The sequence below is a fragment of the Acomys minous genome, assembly GCF_964271855.1.
Source record: "Acomys minous genome assembly, chromosome: 17".
In the NCBI taxonomy this organism is placed as follows: Eukaryota; Metazoa; Chordata; class Mammalia; order Rodentia; family Muridae; genus Acomys; species Acomys minous.
In genome coordinates, this window is record NC_140500.1 from 18,629,551 (window position 1) to 18,652,841 (window position 23,291).

The 23,291-nt window shown below is 53.7% G+C and overlaps 1 protein-coding gene across 12 annotated transcripts in view; it reads left to right on the forward strand.

Moving 5' to 3' along the window:
• The window catches only part of TSPAN9 (tetraspanin 9), a 184,295-nt gene extending 163,620 nt beyond the window's left edge, over positions 1-20,675 (forward strand). For all 12 annotated transcript variants that reach the window (XM_084766303.1, XM_084766299.1, XM_084766302.1 and 9 more), the window contains 6 exons: positions 14,443-14,634; positions 14,922-14,996; positions 15,232-15,333; positions 15,977-16,108; positions 16,610-16,693; positions 17,528-20,675. In XM_084766303.1, coding sequence (XP_084622429.1) covers positions 14,443-14,634; positions 14,922-14,996; positions 15,232-15,333; positions 15,977-16,108; positions 16,610-16,693; positions 17,528-17,599 — 657 coding nt within the window. In that variant the 3' untranslated portion in view covers positions 17,600-20,675. The remainder of the gene's footprint in view (positions 1-14,442; positions 14,635-14,921; positions 14,997-15,231; positions 15,334-15,976; positions 16,109-16,609; positions 16,694-17,527) is intronic.
• Positions 20,676-23,291: the final 2,616 nt, after the last annotated feature.

Sequence of the window (23,291 nt, forward strand, 5' to 3'; positions counted from 1 at the left end):
CCTTACCTGGGGCAGGTGAAGAAGGAGGAGACGGGGCTTCTGGCACCTGCGTTTACAGCCAAGTCCGTGCCTCTGCCTATACTTGATCCAGGGTCCAGTGTCACTGGGCTTCGTCCAGGTATAGGAGAAACCCTGAACTCAGAAGTAATCGATGTGATTAATATCCAGGTCGGGGTATAATTAGCTGTCTTGATTTAATGTCACGGTGGCGTGGACCATTGCCAGCGTGTTTGTGCTCCAGTGGCTGCTGCCTGAGGCAGGTGGTAGATTGGCCTCAGATCTTGACCGTGGGGCCTGGAGCTGAGCATCTTTCTGGGCCTCTGTTTCCTTTGTCTTGATGTTGGCTCTCAAGGGCACTGACTAAGTGATATTGTAGGCTCAACCTGGCTCAATCTGTACCTCAGATTACATTCTTCTTTACTATTCCCTTCCCTGAGAAAAATGAGGCCATTTTTTTTTCTGCAAGAAGGGCAGGTTCTAATCTCCCAGCCCTGTAGCCAGGTCACTTAGCTTTAGTGTCTCAACTTGCTCACCCAAGATAATGGGCTGGTGGTGTTCTCTTTCTAGTCTCGTGCAGCTGATAGAAGTGAAGTCGTGGGCTCTTGGGCTGGCATTGGATTTGGGCATTGCTCATATGAGTCCATTGCTTCACCCTGGGTCACACGGCTGATGACTGGCATGCATCAGAGCTCAGCACTTTTCCTGGCATTACCTGCAGGCCCACCTGCCTTTTAAATCATAACCATATGAGAGACACGCACCTCTCCCTATGTGATGGTGGACAGGCAGATGGCCCTTCGCCTGCCATATGCTGCAACTCAGTTGGGGCATCGAGGGCTGAAAGAGCTTGTATAGCAGGCCATCGGATAAGGAGGTGCCCACTGCTGAGCAGCAAGCTTGTCTGGCTGTGCTGTCCCCTCCCTTTCTCACCTGCACTCCCACACTAAGTTTGTCTGTTGTCAGGGGGAGCATATCAGTGCCGGGGGTTGTGTTGTGTGCTAGGGAGGTAGAGCAGACGGGGTGGGGGGGAGCTCCCGCCCTGCATCCCCATCTGTAGGTAGAGCATACCAGGGACAAAGGGCAGCCCTTACCCAGGATGGAGAGGCCTGTGAGTGGTCCAGTAGTCAGGACCACTGTAGTGTTGGGGACAGGGAGCTGACAAGACTGGAGGAGGAAGGAGGCCCTGCTACAGAGAAGCAAGGGGCAAAGCTTGGAAGCAGAGATGTGTGAGGTGTGTTCGGGGCATCCTGGGTTCATAGTGTGGAAGCCAGACTATGGAGGAACCTTTTATCTTGTGAGCATTTATTGCACCAGTAACTTGACAAAAGTCTAGGTGGCTTAGGTTGTTTAACACAGAGAATGGGTCGTCACAGTGGCTCAGAGTCTTTCCAGCTCCTGCCTTTACCTGTCCTTGTGACACTCGGTTCACCTGCCTGAGGATGGACCAAGCCAGAGGTTACAGACTCCCCTTCTCTGAGAAGCCTGGTGAAACCGGGGTGCGTGGCACCTAACAAGAAGGGGGGCGGAAACCTCAAGTGGAAAGCCCTAGTCTGGCTAGGGATTCACTTTAGCCCCTTCCGGGTCACAGAATGACTTGAAGCCCGCCCGCCTGCCCGCCCTAGCCCGCCTCCTCTTGAGCTGGCTTTCCGCTTATCTTAATTTATTGATGAAAACTTGTTTTACGGTCCAGAGCACAGACGGCAGCAGCTCCTTGCCAAAAGAAAGCACACTGCAAATCGGGAAAGCATGCCGCCTCCCGGAGATGGGTGGCTGGGGACCCTGAGGCCGGCAGTAGGAAAGTACATCTCAGTGATGCGTGCTTCATGGTCTACCTGTGGTGACAGCGCAGCGCTGGGAGGCCAGTTAGGGCAGCCATCGGGCCACCTGGTATGAGAGCAGAGCAGCTCAGGGTCCTGCAGGCAGGCCTTCTCTTACCTCCCACCCACTGGTTCCTGGCTTCAGCTGTTCTGCCTGCCTCCGTCACCTGGGTGGATGCCGACTGCAGGCCGTAAATACTAGTAATGGCTCCCGTTTATAGCTGTATACAAGGCACCGTGCTAGGAAGTTTATTTTCATGAATCTAATTTAATTCTGACGACAGCCCTGGGTGGTACGTAACGTTAATTCCCATTTAAGATGTGTGTGATAGAGAAGCCCCCAGCTGGTAAATGAAGGGCCTGTAAATTTGAACACAGCCAGAATTGTGTGTTCTAGCTTTCCTTGACCTACACTATTCAGCTCTGGCCAATGGCTTGGAGGGCTCTCAGGGTTGGGCTTGGTTCTTATACCTGTGGGGTGGCACCTCCATGAGACCTGGCTAGCCAAGGGGGCTGATGGGTAGCTAACTAGCCAGGCTCTCCTTACTGCTCCTCTCTGGAAGTTGCTCGTGTGCCTCCCACTGAAACTCCACGTCCTTGTGGATAATCGCAGCATCCCTGTTCACCCCATCCATCAACCGTGGTCACCGTGTAGATAAAGGCTGGGTGCCAGTGAGCTCCAGTGTCCTCATCTATAAAAGGGGATAGCAACTCCGCACCTGCCAAGATAGGATGTGCGAAAGTGCTCTCCGCAAAAACAAATGGCCCAGGGCGCTTGCTGTTCTGAGGCAGAGGAGAGTGAAGAACAGTGCATTGGCCTATTTTGTTCCTTTCTTTCTTTTTCTTTTTATCTTTCTTTCTTTCTTTTCTTTTTTTTTATGGTTTTTTTTTTTTTTTTGAGACAGAGTTTCTCTGCGTAGCCTTGACTGTCCTGGACTTGCTTTGTAGACCAGGCTGGCCTCGAACTCACAGCAATCCTCCTGCCTCTGCCTCCTAAATGCTGGGATTAAAGATGTGTGCCACCACCACCACCCAGCTCTGTTTTGTTCCTTTCTGCTTGCCTCACAGAAGGCCAGTTAGGACTCTGACACAGAACCAGCACAGAGTAGGGTCATCTGGGATGTATTGTGTTCCACCTCCACCCCAGCATGGCTGCCTTGTCCATGCCCTTCCCAGACTGGGGGGGGGGGATCCCTGACACTTGTCCCCACCTCTCATCACGCCACCTTCCTGCATCCCTCTCCTGCTCCTAAAACTGCCTAGGTCACAGGTGTGGGTAGGGAGCACTGGCCTGGGTGCCTCACCACAGCTTTCCCCACCCTGCTCTGTGCCCTGCCTCCACACTGCTTAACACATCACCTCGCTTCTGTCAACTCAGACTGGGTGAGAAGTTGTTGAAAATGCAGAACAAAACAAGGTTTGAGGTTTTCTTCTCTGGGCCTGTAGGAGGCGGGCCAGTGTACAGTGAGGACACCAGGAGCGTGGCAAGTTGTATGGAAGCCCAGCTCTCTGCCAACACACGTGCACGTAGAGATGGGCTTTTCGGCTTCTCACTCTCATGAAGTACACAGAGTCAGGGAAATATAGAAGCTGCCTCTAGTGGCTTCTGTGGCCAGGGCTAGTGTCCAGCTCCTGGCTGGGCACAAAGGCTCAATAAACACTGGCTTTATGGTAGGTATTATTCCTCTATGACTGTCACCATCCCAGCACCATCATTGTCACCAGCTCCTCTTTCTTACCCTGAGCCCGGCTAGGAAACTTCTATGCCACACCTGTAGCAATGCATTATACTAGGCTAGGTTAGGATTCTCCGCTGACTTGCCCCACATGAGACTAGGAGAGTGTACCTTCAGGTCATGGGGCTTATTGACACAAGGAAGGCACTGTGGCTAGCCTTCCTTCCTAAAATAGTGCTGTGTGCAAGGGACACACCTCACTCCTTTGAGGAGCCCACATGTGTAAGATGTGGTACACAGTGGGCTGGCTACCTAGGTTCCTTTGCTATTTGGCCTCTCTGTGCTCTTGTTCCATCATCTGTGCTCCCTAGAGTTGGGACAAGTGGCTGGGGCAGCAGAGACAAGGTGCTCAGGTCGGGTTATGCTGGGTGGTATCCTGAGTGCTTGAGTGTCAACTCTACAAGGAGGTGGCAGAGATGGGGGTGGCACAGGAGTTCTGCGGGCAAGGCCAGGCTCCACATGCAAGCTTCATGACTGTGGATGAGTATGCTAGGTACCACTGGGGACCAGCAGCTTGCAGCAGGAGGAGTGGCTTTGTGAGTCTTGGAAGGCAGAGGGTGACCCACAATTCCATCTCATGCAAGAGCACAGCAGGCTGGGCTCTTGGCACAAGTTGAGAGGGATCTCAGGTTGTCACTTACGTTGGTGCTGAGACCATCTCTGGCCTAGACATGAGCTTAACTGGCCATGTCCCCCACAAAGCATGTCAGAAATGCTACCTCTTCTGGCGTGGGCGGGTACAGCTCTGGCTGGCAGTCCAGTCAGGCTGTGGGCCTCTGATCCTTTGAGAGGGCAGGTCACAGGCTGATTATGCCAAAGGGCTGGAGCCAATCGCATGTGGGCCTCTGGCTGGGGGCAGACCCGATTGTAAATGTTAGCTGTTGTTTTTGCTCTGTGTGGGGACAGTGATCTTAGGTTGCCAAAGATTCACCCTCATATCCTAATGAAATGCCCTCTCCTGTGGTGAGGGACAGAGGTAGTGGAATGAAGCCACTCAGTGGCAAAGTCATGTCACTGTGTGGCTTTTCTCCATGTCTGGAGGTGGGAGAAACCTTCCCAAAGCAGAAGAGCAGGCCCTGGCCACGTTCTGGGAGTGATCCCTGCCATAGGATGCAATGTCAGTTCCCAGTTCCCATATCCTGTCCTCAACCCCACGCTGTCACAAAGTTTGAACAATAGCTCAATACCTAGTGTAGTATTTATATTCCAAGGAGCACCATGCACACAGCAGGCACTGGCCTGCTTATCCTTGCAATGTCCCTAGTGCTGAGAGGTACTTCTTCTCTCGCTGTGTGAGCCAAAAAACATCAGAAGGGTCAAATGGCCTGCCAGGGCACCCACTACCTCAGCATCTTGGTCTCTGGTCCTGAGATTTGGCTGCTAGTGAGCCTGCCTCCTCCCAAGGTGAAACGAGTGGTCACCAGCTATGACGTAATCCTTACACCCACCCTGCCTCCCTGACAGACCCAGTTGTGGTCACATTCCTGGCATTAATGTTGTCACAAGTGCTGTATGCCTCCATTGCATACCATGAAACAAACATGGGAAAAGAGCAGAGATGTTGGTGCCTTTAGTGTCCTTTCCCTAGGCCTCAGAAGCTGTCACAAGCTCTGGGGTCCTTAGTACTTCCTGCTTTGTAGTGACTTTGGAATGGAGGTGGCACCTGAAATGTGGTTCCAGGCTGTCTCCTCAGCTCTTCCCTGCCTGCAAAGGCATAGATACTGTGGCCCTGGGGTGCAAATGAGTGCTGGTGAGAGCTACATGACTGTCCCCCGAGCCTGCCTCAGCACGAAGCACTAGCCTGTCCCCAGGTCCATGGCCAGGTGAGTTTCTGGACTCGGGGAAGGCCTGAGGCACCATGCTGTTTCCTGCTGAGCATGGGGAATTGGCATGCCCAGTGGTCCCAGAGCTCTCCTCCCCTTCTATAAAGGACCATTCTAGAGCACTGCACTGGTTCAGGAGGCAGAGACCTGGAGGCCATGACTGGATTATCAGCATAGCTCTTGGGACTCTTTCCTGGGCCTGTCCTCTCTGTTCTGGCCTGTAATCTTCTGTGTGTGTTCCAAAACACAGGGACGATCCGAGGAGCAAATGTGTGCCTGCAACTAAGGGTCAGAAGCTAAAAGCCTCTGACTCTGCTGCCAAGAACCAGCTGAAACTGGTTCAATTGGTGAAAGCCTGGGAACGCGGAGTCACAAGTGTGCCCCGATACCCTGATATACCTTCTCCCCGGGACCTGCCTGAGCCCCATCTCATTTGCACCCCATGGACCACCAGGCTAGGCAAAGCTCTTGGCCCAGAACATGCCAGATTAGGAAGAAAGCGCGCTTCTTCCAGTGTGTGCCAGGGTGGGGGGGGGCAGCAGTGGCAATCAATGTTTATGGACTGGTGAGTGATCGCTCTTCCTATACAGGGCTGGCAGGTGCTCTGTGTCATCCAGGCTCTTTGGCATCCCAGCCACACGTCATTTTGTGGTCCTTCTGGGGTCCATACCTTCCGGGCATAAGTACCCTTGGGTGATATGACACCCCAACCATTGTAGTGTCCAGCCACACAGGACATATAGGCCACGTTAACATGTGGGGAAACACTAGCTTCTAAGAAAGCTGATGGGTCTGGGAACAGCGTGCAGCAGGGCAGCCACCTGGACAGGTGCCCTTTCGTCCTGCAGGAGTGAGCCTAGCTTTAAGGGCTCTGTTGGGACAGCACAGGGTAGGCGGCAAATAGTCCTTGCCCCTTGTTGTGTAGGACCAGCATCTTTCTGCACCCTTCAATGGGCTTTGATGCACAGGACAGATCCAGATGCTCCTGTTCACACTGGGCCACCCATGCAAAGAGCGAGGCTCTGAGTGAAGCTGATCCCGTATGCCAAAGCCAGGCCCGAAGTCCCATCAGATGAATCATACTCCAACAAAGCCAACCATGACCCTCCCAGAGACAAGAGGACAGCAAGCCCTTAGTACCACCGGTGGGAACTGGTGACTGGGTTCTCCCCCAGCCCCTCCCCCCATCTAAGCCCTCAACCCACATAGGAGTGACAGGTGTTGACCTTGGGCCTTGTGGGCTTGCCCTTGACAGGGTTTTTCCCACCCCCACGTTTGTTTCAAGACACATAGATACTGAAACACGACTGGGCTCACTGTGTATTGATGGGGGGTGGGGGGTTGGAGGAGGGGCAGCAACAGTGTCTGAAGAGACACTCCCGAGGCATATTCAAGAGCAGCAACCTCAAGAGAGAAGTGAGGTGCCCCCGCCCCACCCCTACCTCCCAGCACATCCGCACTGTCTGTACAGAACCGGCCCGCGCTGGAATCATCAAAATGTAACTGGGTTGTGGGTTGCAGGTGTTTTACACAGCGTTTATTTGGAGGAAAATTAGGCTTAGAAATATGGGTGTGATCTTCCTGTCACCTACAAGCTTCGGCCTGTGAAGTGGAGCTGTGAAGAAATTGGAGGCCTGTGAGAAGAGCAGCATCCAGTCGGGAGTGACCGAGGAGCAGTTCTGTTCAGCTTGAAATTCTGCACACAGTCAACAGGAGGGAGGGCTGCCGCGGCTACCAGTCAAACCAATGAGGCTTAGGCTGGGCTGCGAGACCGTAGAGCTCCCACTGTGGGAGGGCAGAGGTATCTTTGTCTCTGGTGCTGGTTCCCTCCAGAGAGAGTGACTTTCCGTGTGAGACAGATGGGCAGCAGCAGAGGGTGACTCAGAGGTGAAAGATGTAAAAACCCTCTCCTAGGGCAGGAGGAGACTTGGGAGGGAGCGTCGCTAAGTACACGTGTTCAAATATTTAAAGGCCTGTCACCCTTGTTCCCGGTGAGCTGCTCGGAGATGAGGACTGATGTGTGTTAGCCACGGGGAAGCAGCATCTCAAGCTCACGGGCCCCTTCCTGCAGTTGTGCGGAGGGGACCGGAATGCGCAGTGCGGGCAGACGCTCAGCTTAGGCTCTTGCATGGCTGCCTCCCCTCTGGCTCAACCAAGCCACCACAGCCGCCGTCCTCCTGCCAGCTGGGTGACTTTGGCAGAAGTGTCTGACTTTGTCCTTTCTTTTCCCTGAGTATGGAATGGGAAGCGTGCTCCCCTCCTCACCAGCCACCAGCTCCGTGCACGCGCGTGTGTCTCTCTCTTTATGGCTGTGAGAATGAATGAGCTGCCGAGCCCTCGGAGGGAGGGAAGACGGCCGCTTGCAATACAAAGTAGCAGCCCCTCTCCCACGCTGGCGGAGCCTCTCTGCTCCCCGCTGCAAAGTTCTTAGGATGTTGGCACCTCTCAGGGCCAGGAAGGCTCCTAAAGGAGCCAATGTGTCAGGCTGTGCAATTAAAGTCATTTTGATTGTCTCTCTTATTTGCCATGCCTGCTAATTTATTAAATGCCATTATGCCATGGGCCTGGCCCCAGCTCATAGAAAGCACCAGGGAAGCTGTGAGCCCTTGTGTTCCGATGTCTCTTGCCGCCCAAGAGGAGTTGAGGAGGCCTGGGGATGGTATGGGGGTCACTGCTGGAATCTACCCCCAGAGCCCGTGTCTGGGGCGGCTCTCTGCAGGCAGATGTAGGAGGCAGTGGGATTTAAAAGGCCAGTGGTGTGCAGGCCTGTGCCAGGCTGGGGCAGGTGAGCTCATGCTACCCAGGTTAGGAGTGGTGGAGGGGATGCTGGGCTTCTAGGAGTAGAGAGTACAGGGCATATAGGGTTCTTCTTTTTGAGTGGGAATGTATGTATGTGTGCATATGCTCCTGTTTCTGAGCTGTGCCCTGCTCAGGCCTCTCACCCACCCACCCACCCACCCACCCACTCACTCACCCACTCACCCATTCAGTTGCTGAAGAAACATTTAGTATTTTAAGCATTTTTGGGGTCCTGTGGTGGAAGAACAATGGAAGACTATGACCCTGGTACCCCCAAAAGAGCTGTGATTTTTGGTGACAGAGCCTGGCGTGGGAGCTAGCATGCACTCATGACTGTTCCTTGAATCAGCCCACTCTGCGAGGGCCCACCTTCTGACTGTGTGGAGATAGACTGCCCAGAGTGAGGTGACCAAAGAGCAGTCATAGGGCTGGAGAAGTGGGGTACCTGTGTGAACACCCCACCTAACCCAGTCAATGAGTATGAGCCACCCTGAAGATGAGGTACGGCATGCGTATGTTAGGCCAGGTATTGCTGACGAACAGTGTGCGGGATTTAGTTGTAGGGCTATCTTGGGGTGTCCATATGCTTCCTGGGTCTCAGTTTACCCACCAGCCACGCGCTGGATGAGTTCTTGGGAGATGAGGAAGCCTGATGCAGGCTGATGGACTCATCTTCTCTATGGGGCCTGCCCATTTCCTTCTGCAGGACCAGGGCAAAGCCCAGATAAAATGGTCCTGGAGAGGTGGCCCCAATGCATGGACCAGGCTGGGGTGCTAGTCTAGGCCTTGGAGATACATCAGGAACAGAACAGACCCAAGTCCCAGCATTGATGGACCGTGTGCAGACACTAGGGTAGAGGTTTGCCTTATCAACTTCGTATGTGGGTGTCTTTGCAGCCCTGAAATGAAACTTTTGAAAAAATCCCTTGCTTGAGGGAGCTATAGAAGTTTGGAACTTAGAAGCGTCCTTGGCCTGACCTTTCTTGGAGACGGGTTCTAATCAGGCCTGGCCCACCCAAGGGGCTGCTGTCCTCCCCCACTTGGTGCTTATACTGGCTGGATCCTGATCCCCCTGAGTCACTCTGCCTCACCCCAGATTCTTCAGCCTTGGGCTCTGTGGTAGCTCAGTCATCTCAGTTGAGACAAGCCTCTGGTTTTAGAAGGGAATTTTCTCGAATGCCGCTTACTAAGCTCTCTGGCACCCAGCTTTGGCCCTGCCACCAAGACCTTATGCTTCCTGAATGGTTCCTACCATGGGGATGGGGGTAGTTCCCTGCCCTCCTCCTGCCTCACCCTGGCCATGGCCCTGCTCTGACCTCAGCACTGGTTTCCTGTCTTCATGGCCTATTACCTGCCCAGTGCAGGCCTGTTCTTCAACCCCACCGGAAACTTGTGTCTGCAGTCACCTCCTCTCTCTTGACCAGAGCCATCTATTAGATGTGAGCTCTGCCCAGCTTCTGCCCCGCTTGTGGTGTCCCAGAGAGTCTATGCCATCTTACCCTCCTTTTCAGTGTCACCAGGGAGCTAGGAGCGCTCTCTGTAGTGGCAGTGTTCTCAAGGAATTAGCTGGCATCTGGCCTCAGCATGGGGCTCAGGAAGGAGCTTTTTAGGCTCTTTGGTATCAGGGATGAAAGAGTTCTTTGTGGTGGCCTCTTCTGGGCACTACAGCAGTGCTCTATATGCCCAGAACATTCCCTCTGTCCTCTCCCACTTCAGTTGTGACACCAGAAGTGTCCTGTGCGAGGAGAGAGGCATTTTGGAAAAGGGTCCAGGCAGCTGACTGTAGGGTGGACTGAGAAGCAGAGTCAGGACAGAGGGGTCTGTGTGGGTAGGGGTGAGGTAGGATGTCTCAGTGCTTGTTGCCTCCTAGGGAGAAGCAGAGACAGAAGGAGTAGCACCTGAAGCCAAAGAGTAGCGGCTTATCCCACCTGGCCGTGTCTTTCTGTCTCCCTCAGTGCCGTTGGCTGTAAAATGAAGCGAACGGAGCTCCAATCTTTATGTTCTTCTTGCCTGGAGCCCGGGGGGGGGGGGGCTGGGTCAGCTGTAGCCCATGAGGCAATGTTGATGTCAACAGGAGACCCCCAGGACGTGGGTTGTTGCCCTATGCGTGCCCTGTGGCACCAAAGGTTTCCTGACAGCTAGGGGTGGGGACCTGTTTGTGGGGGTGGGGGGTGGGGGATGGATGTGGGTGCTTTGCAAGGAGGCTGCCCAGGGGTCAGGCTCAGGTTCTTAAATTTTATTTTATTTTTCTAACTGTATATATTCACTTTACATCCTGATCGTAGCCCCCTCCCTCCTCCTCCCAGTCCCACCCTCCCATCCTCTTACTCCTATCCCCTTTCTCCTTCTCCTCAGAAAAGAGGGAGGGACCCCACCAACCCCGCCCCAGCACATCACCTATTAAAAACAAGGAAATTAGGAAGTTTTCAGGCAGATGGATGAGGTAACCCAGACACACGTGGTATGTACTCCCTTGTAAGCAGATATTAGCCACATAGTACCAGATAACGATGCTGCAATCCACTGCCTTGAATCTCACTGCGATAGGGAAATAGTTTATGCAGCGGAAGTGGATGAAGGGAGGGAACAGGCTCAGGTCTACCTGATCTCAGCCCGGTGGGACATCAGACGTGAAGTAAGATGAGACAGGTGTGTGGGGTTCAGCTCTGACCCACCCCCTCCTGAGCTGACGCTGTCTGTGAAGCTTACAGACCACATCGAAGGGCATAGGGTGTGGAGTCAGGCAACCAGGTGTGAGGCTCTGAACTGCTTAGGTTTCCCAGGGACACATAGGAGTCCCCCAAGAATAGAAGGGACCCTAGCAGGCCTGATCCCAATGAGGAGGATGGAGGAGCTCTGCCTTGACATAGGGCCTAGAGGCCTACAGTAACAGAGTGGTGGGGGCATCTTGCAGCCCCAGGAGTCCCCAGGCCAGGTTCCTCCATCCAAAGCAAATGCCTGCCCTGGAGGGTTTTCTGTTACTCATTCCAGGGTCTTATTTATAGAGCCATAAATCTTTGGTTCAAAATCATGAATTTTCCAGAGTATGATTAATGAAAGAAAAATTGAGACGGCAGCACAGAAAACTGACCGGATTAAAGAAAGTCAGGGTGACGGGCTGGATGCAAGTTTAGGGTATCACAGGCCAACCCAACAAGCTTCTGAACCAGACTGGAGCTCCACCTAGTGGTCACAGAGGGCATTGGCACATACCCATTCTTGCTACAAGGCCTGGACGTGATGGTGGTTTTGGGCCTGTAAGGGCAAGGCTCTAGCCACCATTGCATGACCTAACTCTGGTTCCCTACAGCTCCTCAAATCATTTATGGCTCAGTAATAGTACTACTAGTAGTACTAGTAGTGTGTGTGGCAGCGGGCCGGGGGAGGTCTGGTCTGGGCCACCTTTCTTATTTTCCATTTATCAGAATTCTCTTCAGTCCCAAACCCAGCTTGCTTTCAACACTGCCTATCTCCTATGGGATGATGTCTCATTGCCCCTGTATAGTCGCCTGATGTGTGGCCACCAGCTATCCCCTAGTCATCACAGTAGTCTCTACATGTGCCCTCAGTGGCCTCTCCTGGGAATAGCAGCTGTGATGATTGTCAGGAACATGAGTTGAATAGTGTCACACTTAGCCCTGGGGCGGAACACCGCTGTTTTCTACCTTCAAGGTCCTGTCCTATCTGTCCCTTGGCTGCTTTCCCTCTTTTATCTTCTGCCACAGGTCCCTGCGGTCATTCTGTGGCAGCCACATAGCAGCTTGTCCCTCCTCGGGCTTGGGTGTCCTAATTTAAGGCCTCTTAGCTTGAGGCATCCTTCTTCTGAAGCATCCTGGCCTCCCTGCTTATGTGGCGCACTCCCATCTTTTTTGTTTACCTGTGCTTGTGTTGATCACGTTTGTGATCGTGTGGATTTCCGTTCCATCTGGGCAGGGTGTTTGCCGGGGCTGTTGTTCACTGCTGTCTCCGCGGCCTGGTGTTTGATGACCATGTGCCTGGTTAGAGTCCGTGGGCTGTATGAGCGAAGGAAACACAACCCCTAGAAGCCTTCGCCCCTTTCCCTCACCTTTGTCCCTGAGCATGGATGTCCTTGTCTGCGCATGCGTCTTCCTTGCAGTGAGAGCAGCTGGAGAGAGAGCGGGAGCTGTATACTCGCTTCAGAAAGCCAGGCAGCCCGCACATTCCCAGCACACGGTAGCTGCCCGGGAAAGGCCTTTCAGCAAACAATGCTGAACTCTATATTTCTTCATTTTATTAATCAGAGTTCTCTAGAGAAACACAACTGACAGGACACACACACACACACACACACACACACACACACACACACACACACGCAATTTGTTTGTTTTTCAAGACAGGGTCTCATTATCTAGTTCTGGCTGTCCTGGAACTAATTCTATAGAGCAAGCTGGCCTTGAGCTCAGAGAAATGTCCCTGCCTCTGCTCCTGAGGGCTGGGATTAAAGCTATGTGCCGCCGCCACTAAAATGGGCTTTATTAGAGTGATATACGGGCTGTGGCCCAACTATCTCAATAATGGTCGCCTCCTCCCTGGAGAGTCAGCCCATGAAGCCGGCTGCCGCGGCTGGTCTTCAATACATACAGTAATCCAGAAGAAACAGGCGTTGACGGACTGGCCAGCCACAGTGAGGGCAAGCCGGCAGAGAGTGCCCCGTCTTTCATATAGGTAGATAGGCTGCCACCAGAAGGTGTGGCCTCGGTTTCAGGTGGATCTTCCTACCTCAAAAGATCCAGATTTAGGGTGAGTCCTCCCACTTCAGATAATCTAACCAAGAAAAACCCTTCCTGTGTGAACCCAGCCTTTTAGTTAGCTCTTGATGTGGTAAAATTGACAACCAAGAGTAGCCATCACATTAGTCCATGGAAAGGCGCCTGCACCCCTGGATTTTGTAAGGTCACAAAGCCAGGGTAGGCAGAGCTGAGATGCCCACTCCTGTGACCCTCAAGTCCTTACTATTTACCCTTTCACTAGGCATGGAAAATTCACGTCTTCCACGCCTCCCTCATGGCCACCTAGCCTTTGGTGACTGCTCCCTCCAACTGGCATCTCTGACCAGGACAGCGATTGCTTCTTCTAAACTCTTGTAGCCATTATTTGGCACCACTGTATACTGGTAGATGCTGCATTTTTATCACTCCCATTCAGCCAGAATGGAGGCCCCTGAAAGGCAGGTCTCTAAACATGGCTGTAGCTTTTCTGGCACAGAGCACTGTGTGCTGTAGGTACTCAGTAAATATTGGCTGACTGATGGATTGGCTCCTCAGACTCAGCACATGTCCCTGGAGCCCCGAGGGAGCAGAGAATGTCAGCAGGCCATGGAGGTTTGCAGCTGTGAGGAGTGCTCTCCCAGGCAGACTGCTGGTTTAGTCATCACTTGGGGCAGCTCAGGTGAAGAGAGTCACTTTTCTTACAGGTCCTTCGTGTTCACGGTCCACTTAGTTCAGTGCATGGTGAGGCGTGTTTTCTCTTACTTTGATAAAATACCTGGCAAATGCCACCTGAGGAGTTTTTTGGTGGCTCGCAGTTTGAGGGGACGGCCCATCAGGGACAACGCTGCCCACACTCAGGATGGGTCTTCCCAACCCAGTTAAGGCTTTTGGGGTGGAGGTGGGGGAAATACCCGAATAGACACGCCCAGAGGTGTGCTTCCATGGTGGTGCCCACCGAGATGATAACGAAGACTCACCACCACAGGAAAACAGCATGGACTTCTGTGTCCTGCCTTTACCCAGCCCATGACTACCTTTCTCACGCCCCTTCACCCACGGACTTGCTTTTCAGACTTCAGAGAACAGTGGGTATGTGGCCTCTCTGTTGAGGCGAGTGGGAACCGAAGTCTTGGCTCTGGGACTCTCTCCCATGGACCAGCCCTTCCTTCTTGTCTGGTCATACCTTACCCCAAGCCTCCAGAGCTCGAGGGTCTTCTCTGCCCAGTAGAGTAACCTGAGTTGCTCATTTGTGTACTTTTCTTGTTTCCCTTTTGTCTTGTTTAACTTGATCTTCAGAGAGACCGTGGGAGATTTATGAAGCTGCCTCATCCCGTTTGTGGGACAGAAGACTGAGGCATGCAGTGGCAAGCGGTGTGCCATAGGCTTTGGGTCTGTGACAGCACCTTGGCTTTTGATAATCTTTTTGTATCGCGAAGTCAGGGCTGGGGGACATGTGGGTCTTTTGGGGGTTCTGGGAGCTGAATTCAAGAACAATGCTGTTGTAACTTTTTTTTCCCCCTCTCTCTCTCTCCAGCTCTGTGGCTGCGGGCTGCTTGGAGTGGGCATCTGGCTCTCTGTGTCCCAAGGCAACTTTGCCACCTTCTCCCCCAGCTTCCCCTCGCTGTCTGCAGCCAACCTTGTCATCGCCATAGGCACCATCGTCATGGTGACGGGCTTCCTGGGCTGCCTGGGGGCCATCAAGGAAAACAAGTGCTTGCTCCTCAGTGTAAGTTAGGCCCCATACCCCTTCATTGCTTTCGGGGCAGGGGTTGGGGGAGGGGGGACGACTTCCGAATCTAAGTCCGTAGAAATTGCTTCTGTAGTGTTCGGTCCCCATCTCTCTCTTTGACATGTGGTCTCTCAGGCTTTGCTTAGGACTAGGTGACACCTCCCAGACTTGGGAACCCTGCCCATCCCTTGCCTATCCTCTCCCTCCCCCTCCCCCCATTCTCACTTAGCACCCACCCCTGACCATTGCCGTATCCTGTACCCATGTTTGGACTTGTCTTTTAGTTCTTCATCGTGCTGTTGACCATCCTCCTGGCCGAGTTGATTCTGCTTATCCTCTTCTTTGTCTACATGGACAAGGTAAACCTTGCCGGCAGGAGCAGTGTGGACGGCCCCACAGTCCCCAGCGCTGGCCCCGGCTGGGGGGGAAACAGTGGCTGGCTGAGCCTACTACAGAGGGATCTGAGGGCATCCCCCTTCGTCAAGTAGCTGCTCCAGCCTTTCCAGCTGGCCTGGCATGGGCTAGGGAGGAGAGCGGGGGGCGGGGGGGGAGCCTGCGCTCAGCCAACCTGTGGTGTTGACCCTGATTCGCCAGGTGAACGAGAACGCCAAGCAGGACCTGAAGGAAGGGCTGCTGCTGTACAACACCGAGAACAACGTGGGGCTCAAGAACGCCTGGAATATCATCCAGGCTGAGGTGCGGCTTGGGTGGGGTGGGACAGGCCATGAGGTGTCTGTGCTGTTTTAGGGTAACCACTCCCATTGGGGCCTTTGCCTAAACCTGAAGGGCCAGCCAATAGCATGGGATACCACTGGGGAGGGGTGTAGAGGTGAGCACAGGAGACAACATGACCTGGACACAGGTGTGGATGGGCCAGAGGAGCTGTGGTGAGTGGTTTAAGCTTCCTGGTGAATGACAGGAGTCACCAGATCATGTTTGGCTCAGGTGATAGTCTCTGATGTTGACAAGAATACAAGTCTCTATGCCCCCGCTGTGTACCCCACATAGACCCAGGGAGGGAGTGGAGGGCGGGCCAGTGGCCAATCAGCTTGGGAAGGTTGTTACCACAAAAGCAGGAGCCCAAGGACCTGGTCAGCAAATATTGGGCTGGGCTCTCCCGCCCCACATCTGGTACCAGCCCCCTCTCCCAGCTGGCCTAGGAGAGAGAGGGGTCACTTAACTGCCTCCGAGGCCCTGCTACAGCTCAAAGAGAGGCCAAGAAGAAGCTCTTTTTCTCATCCCTTGCTCCTGGGTGGCTGCCTTGGCGGGGTTGGCCTGAAAGAGAAGAGAGCCTGGGAGGATGAGCCAGCAGTGACACTTCTGGCCTCACTGCCCACAGATGCGGTGTTGTGGAGTCACTGACTACACAGACTGGTACCCAGTGCTGGGAGAGAACACAGTTCCAGACCGCTGCTGCATGGAGAACTCCCAGGGTTGTGGGCGCAACACCACCACCCCCTTGTGGAGAACGGTGAGGCTGGATGCCTGTGCCTGCCTGCCTGCGCTCACTGATGGCAGGCTGCGTGCTGGCTTTGCCTGGCAGGAGGAGTGACAGGAATTAATTAGTTCACTGTGTCACTGTGGGGCGGGGAGAAGGATACACTGGAGGGAAGCCAGCAGCGCTCTCTCTCTCTCTCTCTCTCTCTCTCTCTCTCTCTCTCTCTCTCTCTCTCTCTCTCTCTCTCTCTCTCTCTCTCTCTCTCTCTCTCTCTCTCTCTCTGTGTGTGTGTGTGTGTGTGTGTGTCCACAAACATATATGTGCTGGACCCACACTTGGGAATCAGAAGGCAAAGGATTGGATTGGGTTGAGGCTGTACAGCTGGGCTTTGCAGGTGGAGCTGGGTGGTTGGATGCTGTTACCAGGGGCTAAGGGGAGGCGGTGGAAGGGGGCGGTGGCTGGGGAAAATGAAGGTAGGGCCAGGCCACTGGGACTCAGCATTGTGCTAACCTTAACCTGTGGTTCACTCCCCAGGGCTGCTATGAGAAGGTGAAGCTGTGGTTTGATGACAATAAGCACGTGCTAGGCACCGTGGGGATGTGCATCCTCATCATGCAGGTGAGGGGACCCCAGGAACCCCAACCTCTGGGTGGGATAAGAGCCCGAGCAGAGACATATGGTCATGGTCTAGTGTGTGTATGAGGAACACAATGTCTAGGCTCAGCAGCGAAGCCACTGCCGTGCTGTAGAGCCCTGAGTGGAGTCACACACTGCCGTGCTGCAGAGCCCTGAGTGAAATCACAGGCAGTGAGCAAGGTGGTGCTCAGTGACAAGTGGGGCCTCAGACCAGATGCTGAAGCCAGTGTCGACATGCTCTCCACGAAAGCCGAGGGTGTGCATTGTTCCTGGGTCACCAGCGTTACAAATGGGCCTTATGACACCTGGGTGAAGCTGCAGGCTGCTTTTTCCTGCACCTCCCTGTCTTCACCTGCTTTCAGAGTTTTGGTTGAGAAGCATAAGTGATATTCAATGTTGTTCGAGGCACTTATGTCCAAAGACATCACTTCGTGTATTTTGGAACCAAACAGAAAGTGTTGGTTGGCGTGGGTTTTAATGACTCCTGCCACCTACCCCCTGCTTTCTTCCTCGCTCTCCCACCTCAGCTGCTCTTACCTCCATGGAGGGTCAGGCCCTGCACGCAGTCCAGGGGAGCTGTGGTCTTCTGCATGCGTGGCTCAAAGGGAGCGAAGTCCACCCACCTGTGTGTGGTCCCAGGTCTCTGGGGTGACTTCCTCGACCATGCTCGCGCTGTCTCCTGGCTCATTTCCCAGCACACTTTGTTATGTCCACTTTTACATTAGGTTCTCTAGGGAAGTCCCAAGCTTGTGAAACCTGAGATGTGACCCCAAGGACACAAGAGCATCCCTTTAAAGTCCTCTCCTTGTCTTTCAGATCCTGGGAATGGCCTTTTCCATGACTCTATTCCAGCATATCCACCGGACGGGTAAAAAGTATGATGCCTGAGCGCGTTTGGCAGCGCCTGGCTCCACCCGGACACTGTGTGCCAGGGAAGAGGACCTGAGTCTTGTGTCTCCTGCCTGCCCTCCGATGGCCACCCTGCACCACTTGCCGGACTGCCCTTCCCTGCCCACATCCTTGGCCTTGGACCTCTTGGAGGAGGCTTCATGCAGAGACCTCGGGGCATGGGCACTTGGATTACTGCAACTGCATATTTTGCCAAAGACGCCAGGGTGGGCAAGGGTGTCAAGGAGGAAGCTTCTTCAGTGATGGGTTTCTGTCTCTACCCTTTTCCACATTGACACTTGTCCCTGTGTGGGGCGGAGAGTCTGCCCCAGCAAGGCCACTGCCGTCCATGGTTGCCCAGCCAGAGAGCCGGCCATGGTGCAGTGTGGCACCACCAGGCCAGGCCACCTGGAGCACCCTGCCCGGGTTTTTATACTATAGTGTAACTTTTTTATTTTACTCTGATTATGATTATTCAGGAATATTATCTCTCAGATAAGTTTAGGATTAGCTTTCTGATTTATAACTTTTTACTGTGTTGATTTCCATAATGGTTTGAGTTTCCTTTTCCTGTGGGTGGGGACGGGTAGGGAGAAAGGACCTCCATCTGCTTTCAGTGAGGACACACCACTGTGCAACACTCGTGAGGCTGGGGGAGGAGAAGTGCCGGGCCTTCCCCCAGAATTCACCTTGAGGGAGAGGGTGCAGCCATGATAGATACAGGACCCTGCCAGGCCTGGTGACCATGGATGGAGCCTGAAGAGGCAGGTGTCATACAGAACCTGGTGCACGCCCTACTCAGGAGTGATAGGCTGTGCCTGAGCTGGGGAGGCCACATCAGCGGGACGTGCTGAGGACAGGGAGGCAGTGAGCTGCTTTGCTGAGGGGAGGGGGACAGTGAGGACATTCTGTGCCATTTCCTTCCTCTCAGTCCTCCATGGGCTTTCCTCCTGACCTACGCGCACCCTGTACCCCAAATCGTCACTCTCACACATTCCTGCTGCGGGTTCCTCTGGTTCAGACCCTGCTGCTTGCCCTGTCCTGGCCAGTGGAAGCAGACATGTTCAGCTGCCCAGGCTGCAACAAGAGTTTCAAGATTACCAGGAGATGAGGCAGAGTTAGCCAGCTCCACCAGACTCACTCAGTTGTTGGCTGCCCTGCTGAGGGGAGGGGGAAAGGGCCGTACAAATCTCGGGGCCCTCCTTCCTTAGGATCCATTGCTGTCCACGCTGGGTGGCTGGTGTCATATCCCATGTAACCCCAAAGAGACAGCATTACACAGAATCTGAGAAGGCAGGCTCACATGGCCACAGCAGTACTAGGGAGAAGGGCCTCCGTCTGGGTGCGCAGTGCTGGGCGTGGGAAATGGATGGAGGCAGGCCGTAGTCCCAGATGTAGAAGCAGGTCCTGCCAGCACAGATACCCAGCGTGTCCTCCAGAGAACAGAGCAGAGACAGCGGGCCTGTGGGCCTGGCCCAGCAGCCATCTGGGATCCAGAGTGCCTCCTTCTCAGGGTTTCACGTGGTAGCTGCTTTTCTCGTGCCGTTTGACTTACACTCACCGCTAAGTCCCACCAGGCCAGGTCTTCTCCAACCTGGTCACACCACCCAGCCAACCCATAACCCCTCTGACCTCCTCAAGTAATAGATAGTGCAGGACCAGGGGTTGTGGAATTTAACGTATTTTCAGGATTCTGGTTTTGGGGGTGAGAAAGGATAGCAGGGAGCTCTCAGCACGTTGGACCCAGAAGTTGCCAGTCCCAGGAGATGGAGTTCAGGTAGACTGATTAGACAGTCAGAAAGCAGATGCGGCGCCTGCTGCCTAATGAGTTTGTGGGAGTGTGGGGATGGGTGGGTTTGTTTATGCCTATCTGTGGAATTTTTAACTTTCCGTTAATATCAACAGCAAAGTCCCAGTACACTGGGGGGGGGGGGGAAGTCAGCCTCCCTGGCACCTCACATCTCTAGAGTGCTTCAGAGTGATGCTGGTCCCTGGAATCTTGGCTGAAGGCCACCCCCCCCCCCGCCCCTGTCCCCAGCGTCACCTCAACTGTCTGTCCAGTAGAGCCAGATCTTAAGTCCTGAACTGCCTTCTTGCTTTAGCTGTGTGTGGGTCATTTGCAGAGGTCTTCATGCACAGAGGGCATGTCCTGAAACCCTGCTCATCTTGGGGAATGGCCCCCTATGTGCTAGAAGGCCACAGCAAGTGAGGTCATGGGAAGTGGCTCAGCTCTTGCCCAACCCTCCTGGCTGTGAGCTCCCTGAGGACACTCCTGCCATGAGACCTTCCTTACCTTGCCTATGGTAGAGCCATTTCCTTCAGGTCCCACACAAGCCATTTGCAGATCTGATTCGGAAAGTCCTCTCGGTTTGCTGGGGACCTCGCAGAAATGCCTGATGATGGAGCTGTGGCATTTCTCCACAGCCAGCTGACTGGCAGAGGAGCTCAAGAGGGCAGGGTCTGCAAATTGCTCTTGGATGACTGACAGGTGTCAGAGTGCAAGTCTCCTTGTGCCTCTACGCTCTCTGAGCTGGAACAGTATCATCCTGTCTCTCCGCCAGCCGGGGCCGACACCTCAGCTGTCCCCCTTGCACGTGTGTTGGCCCAACTTAGAGTTAAGTGGCCAAAGCCTCCAGGCACTTCAAGTTGATGGAATTGATTGTCCCCTCCTCTCTGGCCCCCTGCCCACCCTCTGGTGGAGGTGCTAACTAGCAGGGACATGGCACAGGACAAGGAGTTGGTGCCAGGTGCTTGGGGTCTGTTCTTTGCCCCACAGCCCCTAGGTCTGGCGTCCCCTCTCACGTTCCTGTTCGCTCATTTCCTGTCCCTCCTCCATGATGGGGGAGTCCTGGCCTCCCCTGAGTGAGCACTCTGAGGAGTGAGGCCTTCAGGCCTCTGCTTGCCTTGCTGTCCCTGGGTGGCCAGAGAGCCAGGAGTGCACGCTGATTGGTTTCGAATGCACTTTCTGCTTGCAATGCCTTGTCTGCATTTTCTTCATCCCAGGTCCTGCTTTAACGAACACCATGTTTTTAGCATGTTTTTAAAATAAAAACTGATAATGTGTCAAAAGCACAAACAGACTGTCATTCAGTGGTATGTTTTCTCCCTGGAGCCATTCCCAGGATAGAACGACCCAGAGGGAGACCACACCGTGCCCTTTTAAGAGGATCATCTCTTCCCTGTGGCCCAGGTTTCAGATTGGCCAGGGTGAACAACTCTCTGTCCCCTCTATGGAGGCTTGGGGCATCCTAACACATACACGTTTTGTCTGGTGGCTGACACAGGCTTAATCAGGTTTCTAGTGACCCAAGCCCTCTGTTTGAGAAGCTGTCACTCCTCCTCAGTGACTGGTCACCCACAGCTACCTGGTCCTGTGGTCAAATGAGGGAAGAGTGAGAAACAGGTCCTTACTTCCTGTAGGGGAGGGCTCTCAGGATAGCTGCAACCTTTGCCCTAATTCCCCTACTTCTGAAGATTCCTTTTTCAGGAGTACAGGCACCTCATGACATCATTTAGTCCAGACAGCCTCCAAGAAAACCTGGGGAAAGTGGACTGGGAAGATAGTCATGGGGAGGCTCCTGTGGGTCTCAGTGCCTCCCTGCCGGAAGAGTTGGGTTCTGGCGGCTTTGGGGCTTTCTTAGACGGTTCCAGTTGAGGGCGGCCCAGTGTCCTCTTTGCCCTGGATCCCTGAGGGCCACTATCTCCAGTGAGGAGGCAGAGATGGAATGAGCCAGGCCGGGGGAGGGGGGAATGTGGGGGGAATCTAGAGGCTGATGGACATGAGGAAGCTCTAAAGCCCTCCAATGTGCAGCAGTGTCTCCCTCCCTTAAGAAAATGGCCACGTTGACACCAGCTTGTCCCAAAACACCAGCCTGCAGTGGCATGCTTTCAACATCTCTAGGACGTCATCTCAAGTTTTGGATAGAGTCCGAAGGTCCAGCTAGAATGTCTCTCTGTGAGGCTCCCCAGAGGTTTCAGAGCAAGAAGTCAGGCAACCCCCCATCTGTTGACGGTCAACTGGGTCATAGGAATTGGCAAGGAAGGCACTTCTCATCTGTCCACTTGTTCCCACGCCTGGCCCCAGGGTGTGGCCACATTTGCTGGTATCTGCCAGGTCACTGTCCTCTCTATTTGCTGGTGGTTCACTATGGTGTCTTTGTTAGTACTTTGGGCAAATGAGCCAAGCCAGAATAGTCAGGTGGCCTCCTTTAGTCTTCTAATGACAGGTCTAAAGTTAAGAGCATCATGGAAAGGAGTGGCTTAGATCCTTCTGGTGATCCCTCAGTTGATCCCCCATTAACCTGGGATGTGGGAGAACAGCCTCCCATCTGTGCTTAGTGAAGGCAAGAAAGGTCAGCTCAGGAGCAATAGCTAAACAGACCTGGCACCCACTGACAGTGCTACCAGACCTCGGGAACCAGACCGGGGCAGCACAGACAAGATGCCACGTCACTCACAGACATGAATTCAAACTCGCACCTAATACCTACTGCTTTAAGGGGTGGGTGTCACAGGCCAGCCATCTAATGTGGCCGTATGGTTGCACTTCAATACTTGTAATTATATTCTCGGGGTTCGGGGATTGATCCCAGCTTGCCTAGCAAGAGGCCTTCTAGAGGAGACACTGTTGAGGCTAGTAAGGGAAGAGTTAACTTGGCCTGGGGTGCAAGGGAGTGTCTGAGTACAGTGGGTAGAAGGGGACACACCCCTCTCCTCTGTACAGGTCAAAAGCCCAAACTTCCACACAGGAGTGATAGAACATGGGGTTTTAAACCCAAATAGAGGTGTCTAGCCTTAGCCTTTAGTGAGCTATCTGGCTGCAGTGTATAAAGTGGCTAGAGGGGACAGTCTGGCTGAAGGGATTTAGCTGGGAGATGAGCTGTAGTGGCTAATTAGATTGTGTGTGTGTGTGTGTGTGTGTGTGTGTGTGTGTGTGTGTGTGTGTGTATGTGGGATGGGGTGGGATGAGATCATTGTCACCCCGCATTACACTCCACCTAGGCAGGTGAGTAACGCGTTCTTTGCACTGATAGATGTATGTTTTAGTTACCTGACAGAAGCACCTTAAGGGAGAGAGAATTCTTTAGGGCTTACAGCTTGAGGGTGCAGCCCATCATGGTAGGGAATGCATGGCGGTAGGATGTGCACTGGGTAGGATGTGCACTGGGTAGGATGTGCACTGGGTAGGATGTGCACGGGGTAGGATGTGCACTGGGTAGGATGTGCACGGGGTAGGATGTGCACTGGGTAGGATGTGCACGGGGTAGGATGTGCACTGGGTAGGATGTGCACGGGGTAGGATGTGCACTGGGTAGGATGTGCACTGGGTAGGATGTGCACTGGGTAGGATGTGCACTGGGTAGGATGTGCACTGGGTAGGATGTGCGCTGGGTAGGATGTGCACTGGATAGGATGTGCACTGGGTAGGATGTGCACTGGGTAGGATGTGCACTGGGTAGGATGTGCACGGGGTAGGATGTGCACTGGGTAGGATGTGCACTGGGTAGGATGTGCACTGGGTAGGATGTGCACTGGGTAGGATGTGCACTGGTCACATTGGGTTTGAAGTCAGGAAGCAGAGAGAATGACAATGCTCAGCTTTCTCTTTTTAATTTGGACCAGGACTCCAAACCCACGGAACGGAGCCATCCATATTCAGATGGGTCTTCGCAGTTACATCCTCACAGACACG